At 41.4% G+C, this 16753-nt stretch overlaps 1 protein-coding gene across 2 annotated transcripts in view; it reads left to right on the top strand.

Moving 5' to 3' along the window:
• The window catches only part of INTS8 (integrator complex subunit 8), a 29617-nt gene that overhangs the window by 12031 nt on the left and 833 nt on the right, over positions 1-16753 (top strand). Inside the window, exons 11-26 of one of the 2 annotated variants that reach the window (XM_066624142.1) lie at positions 692-833; positions 3155-3225; positions 3841-4016; positions 5128-5261; positions 7047-7157; positions 8063-8264; positions 9530-9651; positions 10284-10468; positions 10963-10996; positions 12257-12313; positions 12400-12461; positions 13570-13688; positions 14369-14472; positions 15128-15178; positions 15398-15471; positions 16237-16301. In XM_066624142.1, coding sequence (XP_066480239.1) covers positions 692-833; positions 3155-3225; positions 3841-4016; positions 5128-5261; positions 7047-7157; positions 8063-8264; positions 9530-9651; positions 10284-10468; positions 10963-10996; positions 12257-12313; positions 12400-12461; positions 13570-13688; positions 14369-14472; positions 15128-15178; positions 15398-15471; positions 16237-16301 — 1709 coding nt within the window. Of the gene's footprint in view, positions 1-691; positions 834-3154; positions 3226-3840; positions 4017-5127; positions 5262-7046; positions 7158-8062; positions 8265-9529; positions 9652-10283; positions 10469-10962; positions 10997-12256; positions 12314-12399; positions 12462-13569; positions 13689-14368; positions 14473-15127; positions 15179-15397; positions 15472-16236; positions 16302-16753 lie in introns of those variants that run through there. The other variant, XM_066624143.1, reaches the window with a different exon arrangement.

The following is a 16753-nucleotide window of genomic DNA, read 5'->3' as shown; positions in this document are numbered from 1 at the left end:
ACAATAGAGGCTGCACTAGTTTTATAATTGTGAAATACTTCATTCTTGAAGTGCTGAAGAAACTGTCCTGACTGAGTCAAATGATCACCTAAACCAGATAAGCCAAGGCATGCCATGTACTTCCCTCATCTCCTCTGAAAGAGGAGGCCTTTGCTTTTGAATGGACTTCCTTTTGAATGGAAGGAATGGAGGCCTTCCACCTTTGCTTTTGAATGGACTACAGATCCCTTTATGACCAAACTCAAGAAACTGTGACTTAATTAAAAGTGAAAGTGGAAGTTTTCAGTTTCCTCCCTTGAACTGAAGAGGGAAACTGTGACCCACCTTGGCTTATTCAGTTTAGATTATCTCTATGGCTCATAAGCAAATAATGTAAACTGTGGTTTACATAATCGCTTGAAGTTCAGTGAGGGGTTGAGTTAACATGATGTGGGTAGACCCAAGGTAGAATCGTGGCATTCATAGTGGGAGCGAATGATTTGCCTTGGCTGCTGGAAGCCCTCAACACCTGCAGCAGGTAATAATTTTTCTTTTCTGGTTTATGTCCACAACAGAGGAGCATCTGTTCATTTTCTCACACTACCTGAGATTTTAGAAATGCAGTGGCAACTGAGTTTAGCAGTATTTGAAATGTTGGTCCTTTAGGGACCTTTTCTGTGATTGACAATAACTTTTAAAACTCTCTATTTAGGGATGAAGCCCTGGATGAAATATGTTTCAAAGTGGCTGCATGCAACAGTGTTTGTGATGTAATGCAAGGTCGACCAGTTGGCGTCCAATTTAACCAGCTATTTCTTAGACCCACCAAGGAAAAAATAGACTTTCTCCTTGAGGTAAGGCAGGGGTGCACAATACGTCAATCGCGAGGCAAAATGAGTCGATCGCAGGCTTCTCTCCCATCCACGCATCCCTGGGAGTGAGCCCCGTTGACTCTACTGGGGCTGACTCATGTGTAGACCTGGAGAGGAGCCACTGGCAGGCTTCTCTCCAGTCCAGGCATCCCTGGGAGTGAGCCCCGTCCTGGGAGTGACGCATCCCTGGCTCCTGTCCAGGCATCCCTGGGAGTGAGCTCCTGTCCACACATCCCTGGGAGTGAGCCCCATCCTGGGAGTGACGCATCCCTGGGAGTGAGTTCCTGTCCATGCATCCCTGGGGGTGAGCCCGTTGACTCTACTGGGGCTGACTCATGAGTAGACCTGGAGAGGAGCTGCTGGCAGGCTTCTCTCCCATCCACACATCCCTGGGAGCGAGCCCCGTTGACTCTACTGGGGCTGACTTACCTTTCCCCTGTTTTTGCACTGGTATGTATGGAGATCTGCCCCCCCCAACTTCCATCTGTTGGTTCTGTGTGCAAGGGGTTTTGCACTGGTCTTGCTGTGATGTCTATATAGAGATCTTCCCTCCCCCACACCTTTCCCCTGTTTTTGCACTGATCTGTATAGAGATCTGCTCCCCCCCCCCACTTGTATTGGAATCAAGGAAGATCTGGTGAGGAGGTAGATGTGGTGTCAGCAGTGGCCCCTTTAAGGGTAAGGCCTGGGCATCCAGCAGAGTGTGCTGCCCAGCTGCAGCCACTTGAAGGCAATAGGGCCCTCAGGGATATAAGAGCACCTGAGGCAGGAAGGGCTCCACTTATTTATGTGAGTCAGCCTTTTCCTACCAGAAGATCATTAAGTCCAAGTACCGTTCCACCAGTACCACTCCACAAGTCCCGTTCGACAAGTGCCGTTGACTGATGAACATTTGGAAGTGTGCTTGAGGCTGGCTGTCAGCAGCTACTGTCCAGACTATACATCCTTGGCTGATTCACTTCGGTGCAAGTCATCAAAGTAAACTCAAGTAATTACAAAAAATGTTTATAGTTAATTATGTTGTGTTGTGCAATATTGGCTCATGCAGTTATGCAAGGTACACCAACATACATTGTACACATAAATGTTATATGTTATGATGGCGCGAACATTGTAAAAAAACTCTGGTAGATCTCCGGGCCTTGCTGGGTTTCAAAGTAGCTCTCGAGCCAAAAAAGTGTGAGCACCCCTGAGGTAAAGGATTGTCCCCAATCTTAAAAGCTTTTTAGGTGCCTCAGATGGCAATCCTATGCATTCCTATCCAAGGATAAGCTCCATTAAACATAGCGGGACAATTCTGAATAAATATGCATAGATTTTGCTGTCAATGTGTTTCCTTCACATTACTTATTCAGTTTAATGAGACTGCATATGAATCAAAGGGTACTATTTTTAAAATGCATACTGCCTATTTCTTTGCATTTATGTAATCTGGTTCATGGTTGCTACCAGAAGGCTTCTTCATTGACTTAATATATTAACTTTGTGCATACTTCATTATTAGCCAGAAATATCTGTTTTTGGACATGCTTAGTGGCTGCTTCAGAACATTCATGTCCAGCAAACAAAAGCGACTCCTGATGAGATAAATAAGTGAGATAAATAATGTAGATTAATTACCCTTACACTGTTTCTTTTTTCCAACTACAACAAGGAGTCAGTACAGTTTATACCTGCCCACTGAGGGTTTCACTTTATATACCTAATGAAGTGATCTGTAGTCTATGGAAGCTTATGCTACTATAAACCTGTTAGCCTTTAATGTGCCACAACTGCTCGTTTTCTTTGCTACAGCAGACTAACATGCTTACTACTCTGGAACTTGTCTCCTCCAAATTAATGCCTTCCAAATGAATTGCCAGTTTTACTAATATTCTCTCTGCACCAAGGCTCTGTGCCAGCTAGTCATATAATTCCTTGATAATTCGCCCAAGAGGGAGAAAACCCTAAATGGAGAAAAAGAATGTCGAATCATTTCAGACAGTGTGCAGTCCCTCACCATTCCTCAGCCCTTCAGCAGCATGCAGTGTTGCGTTTGTGTGGAGGCAGTGTTTATGTGAGGCAGCAACTTCATCTGGAGCTGTGTATTCAGTTGCTGTGATCTGTGCAATTGTGACAGTACTTGTAAGTTCCTAGTGCTGGGGAAAGAAAGCCGTGTGGTGCGCTTTCTCTTTTCCAGCATATCATCTTTCATTCTTGTATCTTTTTAGAGAGGCAAAGCCTGAATGTATGTGTTGAATGTTGGAAAATCTAGGTTTGTTTGTTTCAGCTAAAGCTGAATTATTCAATATTTAATTTTCTAGGTATGTTCAAAATCGATATATGTCGAAAGTGCTTCTGAATCTTCAAAAAGGAAAATGGCCTATTTCCTGAGGTATGTCAAATTAGACTGTTTGTTCTGTTTGTTAAAGACATGAGAGTGTAGTATCCCCTTTCAGCTTAAAGTGCTGTATTTTAAATAGGAACAGGTCACTGATACTAGGGAGAAGGATAGCCCCATGGGATGGTGAGTGTCTAATACACACATATTAAATAGCCCTGAATCACTTTGTAAGCTTGTTGCAGAAACTTCAGAGCTTTAGCCTGTCCTCTTGACAGTCTGTAGTTAACCCCAAGCTATAGAAGATTATTTGTTGTCATAGTCCACTTAGGCTGTAGTCCAATACACATAAGAGAGTAAGCCCAATTGAATATAGTCGAACTTACTTCTGAGTAAGCATGTATAGGGTTGCACTGTTTGTTTTATAGCTCAAAAGATGAGACTTGCTAATTTTTATATTGTGTGCTGCACAAGAGACCCAGTGGATCAGTTAAATGTCTTGGTGTAATCTATTGTAAGTATTGTGGCCAGCACAAAAAGCCCTTTTAAGTTTTTTGTAATTATTAAATGAATTTCTCAATTGTCATCTCATACACACTGCAAAAATGAAACAATTTTTCTGTACGCTTACCTTGGCTTAATGATTGACTTCCTTTTGATTTTATGCAGGATCCTGTGTTTGGGTTTGGAAGATCTCCAACTGGTCTTCATGATTTCCTCCCACGAGCTCTTCATAGCATTACTGAAAGATGATGAACGAAAGCTGCTCATTGACCAAATGAGGAAGAGGTCACCTCGAATCAATTTAGGCTCTAAGCCTATAACTTCATTTTATGATATCCCAGGTTATTTTCTCAATAACTTTGGGCTTAAAATATTCACAAAATACTAATTTTTGAAGAAAAAAGCTGTCCCTTAATAAGTGTGTATTGAATGATGAAGTAATTGACCTGTGGGACATGTTGTTGAAATGTATTCTATGGCAGTTTTCATAAATGACTACTAACCATGATAGCCAAAAATGCATCCTCTGTTCAGAAGCCATGTATCTCTGGCTAACTGGTATAGGTGGTTACAGTTCAGTATGAAATTACAAGGAAGCATGCAGTTTGCCACTTGCCTGTTTGATTGGGATGATTGCAGTTGCCTTCCTGGCAAGCATGTGAATGATAAATCAACATATGTAGCCAGGAGAGTTTTGCTGCTGGCTATGAACTGGGACCCAACCCTGCCATTTCTTAGCATAGTTCTCTTTTGCCTGGACAACTGGCCCATTGTTGATTTTTATATTTTATATATATATTAAAAAATTAGCTCCTGTATGGTTTTGCTGTTGTTGAAAATAGAGAGAGAGAGTGAGTGAGTGAGTGAGTGTGTGTGTGTGTATATATATATACACTCTCTATTTTCAACAACAGCAGAACCATACAGGTGGGGAAATAGATTTGGTCTCATCCTTTATCTTTGCAAGCTGCAGTTAGGATGGACCAGTTTTACTTGTGGGTGAGGGTTCAGTTAGAGAGGTCAGAGGAAGAGGGAAGCATTACCTGAAAGGGTAGGAAATCGCCATCTTGCTCTTCTCTGAGTTTATTCATAATGCTGTTATAGGCTTGATGCTGCGCTGAATAGATTATTACCTTGACCCAGTGTGGAAATTTGGGTTTTGGTGTTGACAAAACAATATGATAAAGTATGGTAGTTGGTTTCAGCTCCAAGAGCTATATCAGTTTCTGGAAGTTTCTGTGCAGTCTCCCTACATGGTTCTTCCTGCTAGCACTGTAAATTTAAAGTTCTATATGATGGATGACATTACTGGAGTTCTTAAATTTGGGTAACATAAAAACATCTCTCCTTAATCCTTTTCTTCTTATCGAAATATCTGGTTTACTTACAGTTGGTTACTGTTGAGAAGAGCCTTTAACTGTTTCATGGCAATTGTGACAATTTTTCTTCCAGCTTCAGCAAGTGTGAATATTGGTCAGCTGGAGCATCAGCTTATATTATCAGTGGATCCCTGGAGAATTCGGCAGATTTTAATTGAGTTGCATGGCATGACATCAGAACGCCAGTTCTGGACAGTTTCTAACAAGGTATCTTATTTTTCACTAAATTGTTTAAATGTTTCTCATTCATATGTTTAAATGTGTAGCTTTCCTCAAGGAGCAAACATAGTATGATTTAAGCTCCCAAAGCAACATGATGAAAATCCCAAACCTGTCTGGTGTTAGGCCTCTGAAAGCTAGTGTAAATAAATGAATCGTGGTGCTTGTACAGGCGCTCCAACTTTGGCAGGGTTCATGGGGAGACAGTTGTATAATTGAAAATGCCACAAAGCAAGCAGTTCTGCGTGCACCTTTTTCACCTGAATGCAAGATAATGTTCTCAAGATTATGGCTGGTGATATAAGAGCACTGGCTGAAAATGGCTGCTCTAGGAGTGGTTTAGGGGAGAGGGAAAAGGAAGCCGTAGTAAAATAGTGCTACTTTTGAAAATGTAACTGGCTGTAATGTCCATGGCGGGCAGAGTCCCCGCCCGTTGGAGTGCGACCGAACGTGGGGAGCTTACCCTGTTGAGGCAAGTTGGTCGTCGGCAGAAGGACGGGAGGCAGAAACAGCTTTTTTGCACAGACGGTTTACTCGCATCAAACTCTTGACATTCATGGGGCCCGTTACGTCACAGGCCCCATTGCCTTACACAGACTTGTGGCGTCAGCGCACAATAGGCTCATTCCCCACTCCTTCCCGACCCCTTGAGGTTTCAGGCAGAGCTCTCTGGCTGGTACCTGTTGGCCAGGGGTATGGGTTCCCAAGAGCTGCAGTGCTTATCTGGGGTCAGCTTAGCTGTCCTCAGGAGGACCCCCAGTACCTCTGGGCTTGCCCCTCGATCAGCTGGCCTCCAATGGAGGTAGTTGGTACCAGGTCCTTGGTTCTGCAACCTCGCATCTCCTGCTGTAACCCCCGGGGCTCGGGCAGGCCTAGGATCAGGGAGTTCCCTGCCCCCGGCCCCTCTCTCCAGGGCCAAGGTAAGCAAAGTTCCCTCCAGGGCCTGGATCGCCTGCATAAGGCTGGGGTGGCTACCCCTTCTGGCCTTCCCTTCGGCCCTGCTCCCAACTGGAGAGGAGTGACCTCCCGCTAGGCTGTCTAGCCCCACCCCTTCTGCCCACGCGGCTGCTGGCTGCTCCCAGGAGGCACTAGGTCCTACTCCCAGGGAGGTGTCCTGCCTGGGACCCCAGTCCTGACAGTGCTTAGGTTTTACTCCCGAGGAGGCCCTTATCCCTGAGGAGACCGCTGCTCCTGAGGAATTCCAGACCACATGGGCTGGGCCTAGGTGACACTGGCATACATAAATTGCTATATGGAGATCAAATGTAAGCCTCTTGGTTTCCTAAAATGGAGGAAGGTATCCCGAACTCTCCTGATTTTCCCCTTAGCAAGCTGTAATGGTCTTAAAATCTTGTTCCCTTGCAAACTTCATCACAAAAAATGTTGACTGTAAAATTGGACTAAAAACAAAATATGTTATTGGTGATGCTGTTGCGCTTCTGCTGTTACTTGCCCCATGTCCAGAGGAATTCATTGTCGTGTAGGAGGGCATTTTGATTTTCTTCTTCTATTTGGTGTGTTAAATTCTGTTTTCAGGCTTGTGCTCTCTTCCCTCTCAGTTTTTTCATGGGTCAATTTATTTTACATTTTAAGGTTTTGTGGGATTTGCATTCTGAGTGTTAGAGAATGTGGTATCAGTTTAAAGAAATTGATTATAAATCAATAAATGTTAGAAATATCTCTGAGAAATATCTGTCTCTTGTAAGTTTGAAAATGCCAAAACATCACATGACATACTGATCAGTTAGTGAGTTATATTTCTTATATTTTTAGTGGGAAGTACCGAATGTTTATGGCAATGTTATCCTAGGAATTAAAGACAATTTGACCAGGGATTTGGTCTATATCCTGATGGCAAAGGGACTACATTGCAGTATCGTTAAGGTGAGGAAACTCTTATGCAAAGCTTACTCATTTGTGTTCATGTATGCAAACTAATATTAAAAACAGTTTTTAAATAAAATGTCTGAGTAAAAACAAAAAGATGGCAGCTAAAATGTTTGATATTTGGGGCAAGAATATAGTCTTCAGATTAAATTTAGGACCAACCACTGCAGGACTGGAGATTAATCTTCTTGAACAGAGATATTTTTTAATCTAGTGCTTCTTTCCTATTTTGCAGAGATGTCTCCTTGATGCTGATGTATTATGTCTTAGTCTACCTGACAGACTGTAGTGAGTGTCTTGAGTAGCATATCTGAGCTGTATGTATAGCCAGCAAAGTGTTGTCACCAGTTTAATGTGCAGCCTGAGAAAGTGGTGGAGCTGATTGTTGCTTGCTCTGCTTGCTCGTTCTTCCTTTTGCCTTAAGAATTGCTGGTCCTTAGATGAAAGGTTGAATGAGGGTCATGTGTGCAGATTAATTTGGTGGAGCTTCAATTGTAGAAGGATAAGCTTGCATGCTTCTTTTTGGATAGATGAGCAACAAAGACTAGCAAGTTTAATCCAGGATGAATTTTGTCGACTGAGGGCCCAATACTGTCCAATTGGTGCTGCTCTACCAATGAGGTATGCATTGCATCCAGTGGTGATGAGGCAGTCACAGAGGCCTCCTCAAGGTATGGGAACATTTGTTCCCTTATCTCGGAGCTGCATTGCAGTTGCACCGGTGTTGGAAAGTTGGATAGGATTGGACCCTCAGTTGGTCTTTGAAGATTCTGCAATACTCGGTCTGATTGTTCTACCACACCAACCAACTGCTTCTTTGGAATACAGACTTGTAAATGTTAACAGGAGAATAATCTCCTTTTACTGGCTGCCATCTCTGAGTATGGTGTGTCTTATTTCAGGATTTTGTTCATGCAAAACAGCTCTTTGCTGCTTGTCTTGAACTTGTGACTGAGTTTTCTCCAAAGCTGCGCCAAGTCATGCTGAATGAGATGCTGCTTCTGGACATTTATACCCATGAAGCAGGGGCAGGACTTTCAGGAGAACGTCCTCCCTCTGACCTGATCAGCAGAGTCCGAGGATACCTGGAAATGAGGGTGCCTGGTAAGAATGTTTGGCTTAATAACATGGCATTAATTCTGTGCAATTCCAAGTCCCCAGCAAAAGTCGTATCTTGATTATTTACCATGCTGGAAACAATGCCATGATACGGGTCAGCTGTTCATATGTCATTGTTGTAGGATTGTGTCTCAGCCTAGTAGAAGATTCTGGAAGTTCTTGGTCATGAAGAAAATGCAAACTCCAAGGCAGACCAAATGAGCTGTTTTACAGTGTGCTATTGTTAGGAATCCTCGGTGATCAGAAAGCAAAAGAAAAATCATGTGCACCTTCCTTAATTCACTTTCTCAGGGAAGAGCCTGTGGCTGCCTTAACTTTTAGCTCAGTAAAGTTCATTCCAAGACTTCTGTTTTCAAGGTCTTGCACATACTTATTAAACTGTGTGATTCTGAGTTGGGTCACGGATGCCTCTGTTGAGTGGCAGCAGCTTGAAGTGGGACTTCTGCATGCAAAGCATGTGCTCTGCCACAGAATACAGCCCCTTGTATGCATATGGTTTTTGTTCAGCTGCTCCTGCATAGATGTGGGCTCACAGAGAGAGGGGGGGAGGGAGGTACATGATAGTAGAGCTGAACACATAGCACAGAGCTGAAAAAGTGTTTCAGGTGAGCTGCATCTTTGTACTAGATTTCCCTTTACCTCTGCTAGAACTGCTGAGATTTCCAGTATGATATGCTTCATATGTCAGGCTAGGATCGAGAAGACTTGGGTTCAAATCCCCCATTCCATCACAAGGCTTGCTAAGTGACCTAAGGGCAGTCACACCCTCTCAGCCTCACTCCCCTTGTGGGGAGATAATTGGGAGGGAAGGGAGCCTTGAGTGCCTTGAAGGAAGATAAAAATGTAGCCTTGATAGTTTTCTGCTCTCTGTGCACACCAACATGTGAAGTGGGGAGGGGCCTCATGCACGTCTCCTAATTAAGACTACTACAGAGACCTGCACCCTCCCCTTTGGAGAAGCAACAATACTTCCAATTTATCTTGCATGGAAATCAGGAATTGTGAGGGTTAGTCATCTATACCAACTATGTCATGAGATCGCCTCTGCTATCTCAGGATGTATTAAACTGAGCCTGTGAAACCATCGCTGTAGTTTGCTCACATTTCCGGAACCAAGTTACTAAAATTAATATGTGATGGAAAGCCAGTTGCACAACTGTAGATGTTACAATATCCATCTAGGATGCTTACGCTGTACAATTATTGTGTCTGAAATATCTGATCGGTTGCTGTTTTCAAATACCTCTCAGATATTCCTCTTCGGCAAGTTGTAGCAGAAGAGTGTGTCGCCTTTTTGTTAAACTGGCGGGAGAATGAATACTTAACCATGCAAGTTCCTCTCCCTCTTGTTCAGACCAATCCTTATGTGAAGGTAAGATACATTTTAGAACTGGGAATGAAATACAATTGGAGTTGTCTATGTCTTTAACTGCCTTCAGATTTCATTTGTTGTACTGTTCAAATTACCCCTTTATGAAACTTCCTTTGCCAGGACATTTGTTCTTGAAAAATCTGTGGACAAGATGTCTGAATTTAAACATTTTGATTACACCCCTCTCACTGCATAAGGTTATTAAGGCCAATTCTCAAATTCTGCTATAAGCTGGGGTCTTATTGCTATCAGTCTTACAAAAGTCATATGTTTTATCTAGCACAATTTCTAGAGAATTTGTGTTGCTAGCTCTGCATGCCGGGGGGGGAGGGGCTTGTTTTGAAAACCAGAAGTTCCCTGTATTGCACAGTAAACTCCATTTGAAACTCTGATAGCTTGAAACCCAGTATGTCTGATATGCATGTGTGAATCCTTGCTGCTTCCAGAAAGAAGCTTAAAAAGCAACTCATAGGCATGTGCAAGCCCTGAAAGTACCATGGAGTAGCTCTTTGAATTTAGTTGCCAAGTTTGTTTCCTAGTTCTAAACAGCTGGGTAGCGAGTGAGAGCAGCATTTTGCCTTGAAAGCTTTTAAAAACTGTCTATTCCTTATTTTTGGTGGTGGTCTTCTTAGTTAGGACAGCTTTTGGCTGCCACATGTAAAGATCTACCTGGACCCAAAGAAAGTAGACGGGCAGCTAAAGACCTCTGGGAGGTGGTTGTACAAATCTGCAGTGTATCCAATCAACACAAACGAGGGAATGATGGCAGAGTGAGTTTAATAAAGCAGAGAGAATCCACCTTGGGCATCATGTACAGGTAAGTTGCTACAGATTTTTTTAATATGACAACTTATAGTAAAGCTAAAATAAACACCCACTAAATATGCTTAGAGTAGCTGCAATGTTGCTGCACCTGAGACTTGGTTAATTCTAATTATATTAGGATGAAAGGATGACTGCTTAAAAAATAGAAAAGTGACAATTTATGGCCAGTAAATGGTATAAATGAGTAGAGGGTAAGCAGTATCATTCCTGCATAGTGCACAACACCCACATATCTGTCGATACATAGGGCTAGTCCAGTGGTTCTCAAGTCTGCTTTGTCTCTTTGTTGACAGGTTGACAAGCACTTTCAGTTCCTCACCTGCCTATTGCTCCTGCTATCTGGGAGTGTTGTTTGCTGTCTTTAGTATTAGTTGATCTGCGTTAAGCTTTGTTTTTGAACCTTGAACTTCATGCTACCTCTAGACCGCAAAAAGTTTACACAATTCATTCTAATTAATACCTTTAAAAATGTCTTCTCTTATTTAGGAGTGAATTACTCTCTTTTATTAAGAAATTGCGGGTAAGTTTGGAGCTGAAGATTTTGAAATGGAATAGAACATTAAGAATTTGTTTCTGTTGGTTGATGTGTGTTAGAAAATCATTTTACTGTTTTTTCAAAGAGTTGTGAACGTGTCTGCAGGTATGCAAGGAAGGTGTTGCATAGTTTAACTCTGCTACACTTTGTCTTCTGATTGTCAGAATGGGGTTCCAAATCATCTAATTAGTCACAACTCAGATAACTGGGTATACTCAATGGGATGGCTTTTGCCTTGTGGTGCAAACACCAGTAACTTATGTACTAGAGGAAGGGGGAGTAAAATCTTCTCTCTCTGCTGCTGGTGTCATTTTCTCAATGAAAATGCCCTTGCAGGTGTTTGCGTGGCTGTGTGAATTTTGCCTTAGTTTTCATGGGGGACATGGTGCAGAGGGTGGGAAGAGTTAAATGTTTGTGAGTACACATCTGCTACTATTTAATTTTTTTTAAGTAGCCTGTACAGCTAACTACATTCTGAGGAAAACATTTGTACTGCCAATAATATAGATTCAACTGTTCAGGGAATGCAATACCCTGAAAAGAAACAAACTTCCTTCTGTTAACAGGAGGACTGTTGACAGCCCAGTGATATTGGGAGGAAGTCCTGCTGAGTGAGCTTGTTTAGGATTGTAGTCCAAGGAATTTTCACAAGTTATATGAAGACCTTTTATTCTATAAGGTGTTGGTTTGTTATTTTTTATTATTAAGGTGGCATACAAAGCAAGGCATTTTTAAATCAAGTGAACATTATAGTCAATTTCCATAGGGGGTGACTGTGTTTATCTGTAGCAGCAAAAACAGTGCTTTCTGTATATCTTTAAAGATAAATCAGTTAAATTAAAAAACAAAATGAGAGGCTAATTCAGTTATTGCAGCATAAGGTTTTGTGAGCGACAGGCTACAAAAATCCTGATGAAGTGGTCTAGCCCATAAAAGCTTGTGGCACAATAAATTTGTTAGTCTTTAAGGTACCTCGTCACTCTTTTTGTTGTTGTCGTCACAGTAGCTTTTGAATTACAACCTTGAAAAATGCAGAACTAAGTATCTCTTTTGAAAAGGACCTTAACTGTGTGAGAGTGTTAATAAGAATGTATATTTCAGTAAAGCCCTTGTCAACCTAAGGGGTTGTGGATATGGGAACATTTAAGGTTTGCATATACATGGTGAGAGTTTGTCTAGAAAAACGAGATTTTCCTGAGATAAAGAAACATTATGTAACATTGTGTTTTTCCACTGTTCTTGTAGGAGCCTTTGGTTTTGACGACAATATTATCCTTGTTTGTCAAGCTTCATAATGTTCGGGTTAGTGTAGAACCTTTTTTTTTGTCATATCAAAGTCAAATATGTTGTTTGTTATCTTTAATTCAGTTCATATTTTCCTGTTTTAGGAAGACATTGTGAATGATATAACAGCAGAGCATATTGCTATTTGGCCATCATCTATTCCCAAGTAAGAAAATTACTAATTGTTCTAGTGCCAACTATAATACTGACATTTGTTTCTTCAGATTTGTGCAGCCTACCTGAGCCTAACTCCCTCATGTCATGACTGTCTTTGCATTAGTTGTTTTTAACTGTGTTGCAGAAGCACCTCTTATAGCTTAAATTCTTAGGAATAAAAGTCTGTCTTCTGTGTTCAGTGATAATTCACAACTGGCCGACTTCCCATTCTGTTGACCATCAGAGATCTGATTGTGTTCATCTGTTAAATCTAGAAGATTTACTCTGATACCATTTTGCAACGAGTGTGAATGACTGAATGATGACCCTTGCTTAAAGCATAAACCAGAAACGGGGATGATGTTGTCCTTTCCCCTTAGCACATCTTTAGCAAATGCAAGTGTTTTTCTTACTTAAATTTTAATGCATTGAGTTTTCTTAACTCTGAAAAGTATCGTACCTGCAGGTGTGGGGGGTGGGATATGTGAGAACTCGCTCATTCTTCAACCCACCAAACAATCCTTTTCATCATCTTCTGCATAAGAGAAGTAACAGAAGTTGTATCTAAGTATCTTCAGGCACTTTCCAGGACCACCCAATCCACCCACTCTCCACCACCCTCCCTGTTTCTGCCACTTCTTGTGCCTTTACAACCCTGTGAGGTAGCAGCCCGAGCAGGTTTGGCCTGAGGATCTGCAGGGCAAGATAGTGAGTAGAGATTGTGCAGGATTATATCAAGAACTCAGTCTTTATAATTGGGTTGAATCCTGTGACTCCCTCCCAAAATGAGGCTTTGTGACCCCATTGGGGTTGCAACTCACAGGTTGAAGAACACTAGTGTAGTACATTCTGAACAATTGGGGGGGGGGGAGAGTGCCATAATCCTGACTGATATTGATGAGGAACTGCAGGAGCTGGTGTAGTCTGCTGGAGTATTCTGAATGAGCAGAAAGCTTAGCTAGACCATTCTAGGTGTTCTGCAGATTGCACTGGCGACAGCAGGCACAAATCCCCGCTGTAGTGTGCTTGCCTCTTGAAGATCACTCTCCTAACATGACTTTACTTTGTTAGCATATTTAAAAATAGTGGCTAATGTTACTAAAATCCTATCTCTTTAGCTTGCAATCAGTGGATTTTGAAGCTGTAGCTGTTACTATCAAAGAGCTGGTCAGTTATGCACTGACTATAAATTCCAACAATCACTTCTGGTTAATAATTCAGGCAGATATTTATTTTGGTAAGTATGAACCTTTTCTAAGAACCTTTGTGTTGCTGGTTGTCTTCAAATCTACTCTTATTAAGAAGATAAGAGAAACTGTAGTGAAGCAGTACAGTGGTTTTTGAGATTGCTATAGAAAGAATGTTTGGAATCATGAGTGAGTGGACACTGCACCTTTCATTTACAACTACGTCTTCAAACCCTGTGGTCCTATTTCCATTTCTATATTTTAGGCTTATGTTATATCTGTATCAAAAATCACTACAGTGCTCCTATCCTATCCCCCTTGTCAATTTTCTTTTCAGTTCAAATGGTTTGCTTTCTCCACCATTGTACCATTGGCTTCTGTTCTTATTTTCAAAAAGCATCCAGTAGCAGATTTCAGTGCAGTGAATTTCAGCGACTACACCGAGTTTTCATTCATATGCTGGTTGCTGCATGCCAGAGTTATACCTCAAGTGTGGGTGGTTAAGGTCAGGGACCAAAGCATTTCCCTGTTTGTGGTTTATGGATTATCGCAAGGATGTCTTGAAGTCTAGTCTAATTTTATTTTTCTGTCACATCACCCCCCCCCACCCACACACACAAATTCTTCTTCCCATTCAAATGAGCTTGCAGTGGATAAGAATAGAAATCAAACTTGGTAAACAGTTAGAGGAAGCTTAGCATTGACTGCTTTTTTTTTCCACCCAATGTAGCAACAAATCAGTACTCTGCTGCTCTTCACTACTACCTTCAGGCTGGAGCTGTGTGCTCTGATTTCTTTACTAAGATGGTACCACCTGATGTATACACTGATCAGGTTAGTTGTGGTGTTGTCTCTGATTTTTGATTGTGACTAAGTGACTTGATTTCTATTCCTGGTTGGCTTGAGAAATAAATGGTCCTTATATGGTCCTAAATAAATGGCACAGAATGCACATCTTTAAATAGCCTTTTAACTCCAGTAACAATACCTGTACCAGTAGCTGATCAACACATCAGATAACTCAACTCCACAGTGGCTTATCTGCTTTTAGACATACTAGAAGTTCCATTCTGTGGTGATTGGATTTGCCTCTAGCAGTTCGATATTTATGTTACCTTTCTGGTCGAAACAGAAATAATAAAATAGCAGACTAGTATAATTTAGAAGGTGTGACTTGTACCCTAGTACACACGTGTGAACTAACAACCATTTGCTTAATGACAGATCACATATACAGCAGTGGTCAAAGCACAACAAAGAGGCAGTTAGGTCTCCCATAACAGTGTGTCTGTTTACACAACAGAGAGGCTCTTGATGGAAAGAAGAGTCAGTCTATCTCCAGCAGCCTGTGCGACCAGCTAGTGTCTGGCAGGGAGTGTTTACACAACAAAGAAAGTAAATTGGGAATATATCCCTGTTAAGTGGCACACACCTGTATGATGTAGGCACATTAAGCTTTGCTTAAAACAGTATATTTTTCTTGCTCTAGGTGATAAAACGAATGATAAAATGTTGTTCTCTACTTAACTGCCATACACAGGTAAGATTTTTATTTATAGCTCCCTCTCCAATCTATTGAACTGAAAAATGCAGTTCTATATATGCAGATCTGAAAAATGCAACCAAATTTGTCAGAATTCATGTGCTTTAAAAGCAGGTTTATATAACCTTCCCCTACAGTGTAAAACTATTGTCTGAAATTTCTGAAGTGGTAGGAAGTGGCATAGTTGTGTAGTGTCAAATCTTTTCCTTTCTCTAGGTGGCAATTTTATGCCAGTTTCTTCGAGAAGTAGATTATAAAACTGCATTTAAGGCACTTCAGGAGCAAAACAGGTAAACAGAATTTTTCATTTTCATATACTGTGTAATGTTAACGAAAATGGAGGTCCTCAACAAGGTAGGACCTAGAAAGCAGGTTGTGGCAGTGCTGGAGCTGCCATTGTTTTAAGGCTCAGTGTTGAACAGTTTGAAGAGTAGCCAGGGTTTTGGGTCCTAGATGCAAGTTCTGCTTGAATTTGATTTTGGAGCGGTTACTTTGTCCTAGTTCCTTTCATCCTGTCCGCCCCTGCCCCTACCCTGCTCTTCAGTCATCCACTGACTCTCTATTATGGCAGTCCTGTTTACTGCCTTGCAAAATTGAGTGTGTTCTTGTCATGTCACTTTCCCCTCCTGTCCTTGATAGTAGCAGCACTTGCTGATTGGCTGCCACAGGGTGGAAAAGAGAAGGATTATAGCTAAAAGTGTGTTTTTGTGTTATTTTTTCACAGATTTCACTTTTTGACAAAAATGAGAAGTGCAGAAAGCAATGTTATGTTTTCATTCCAAGGGCACATTTTTATAAATTATAATCACTTTAAAAGTAAACTAGGTAGGTGGTATAGTGTCAGCAGATACTGCCATGTGCCTCTAGAGGTGTTGGAGAACTATTTTTTTAACAGACTTTTGGGTTTTACAAAAATGAGAAATGCAGAAAGCAGTGTTGTGTTCTTGTTATTGCCAAAAAAAACCCATCTCTAACTATATAGCCAGTTATCTATCCTTCTCACTCACTTAAGCTTTGAACTTGTTGGAGGCCACAGAATTTTTATTGTTTTTCAGCCATGACGCTATGGACTCTTATTATGACTATATCTGGGATATTACCATCTTGGAATACTTGACATGTATCCTTTTTATAAAAACCCTGAATTGGTTGAACCTGGCAGGAGTTCAAGTCATTTATTTTCACATACAGTGGTGTATAAAAAGTATAGCAGCTATGTAGCAGTAGACCGAGAACAACCTAGCCTCCTCACCACTTAGAAGTACCATGAGAAATTCTGCTAAAAAGAAATGGGTGAATAAAAGCGGAAGCAAGTTTCTCCCAGTAGGCCCACTGATTACCACTATATTGGATGAAATGATACTTATGTATCAATTTGGTATAAATTAGAATGTGGCAAAACACATTTCAGTGATAAAGGGGCTGAATACTGGGTTGTAGCCAAACTAGTATAAAGTTCTGTATACATAATGAGCCTTTTCCCTCATAAGGGGCAAAACATCTCCCAAAACACTATAAGATGGGATGGAGAAAGGGAAGTGTGTGTGGGGGGGGGTACCTTGCAGAAATACT

The sequence above is a fragment of the Tiliqua scincoides genome, chromosome 4 (genome assembly GCF_035046505.1).
Source record: "Tiliqua scincoides isolate rTilSci1 chromosome 4, rTilSci1.hap2, whole genome shotgun sequence".
In the NCBI taxonomy this organism is placed as follows: domain Eukaryota; kingdom Metazoa; phylum Chordata; class Lepidosauria; order Squamata; family Scincidae; genus Tiliqua; species Tiliqua scincoides.
The sequence above is the reverse complement of the archived record's forward strand: the minus strand, read 5'-3'. Positions and strand labels throughout refer to the sequence as shown.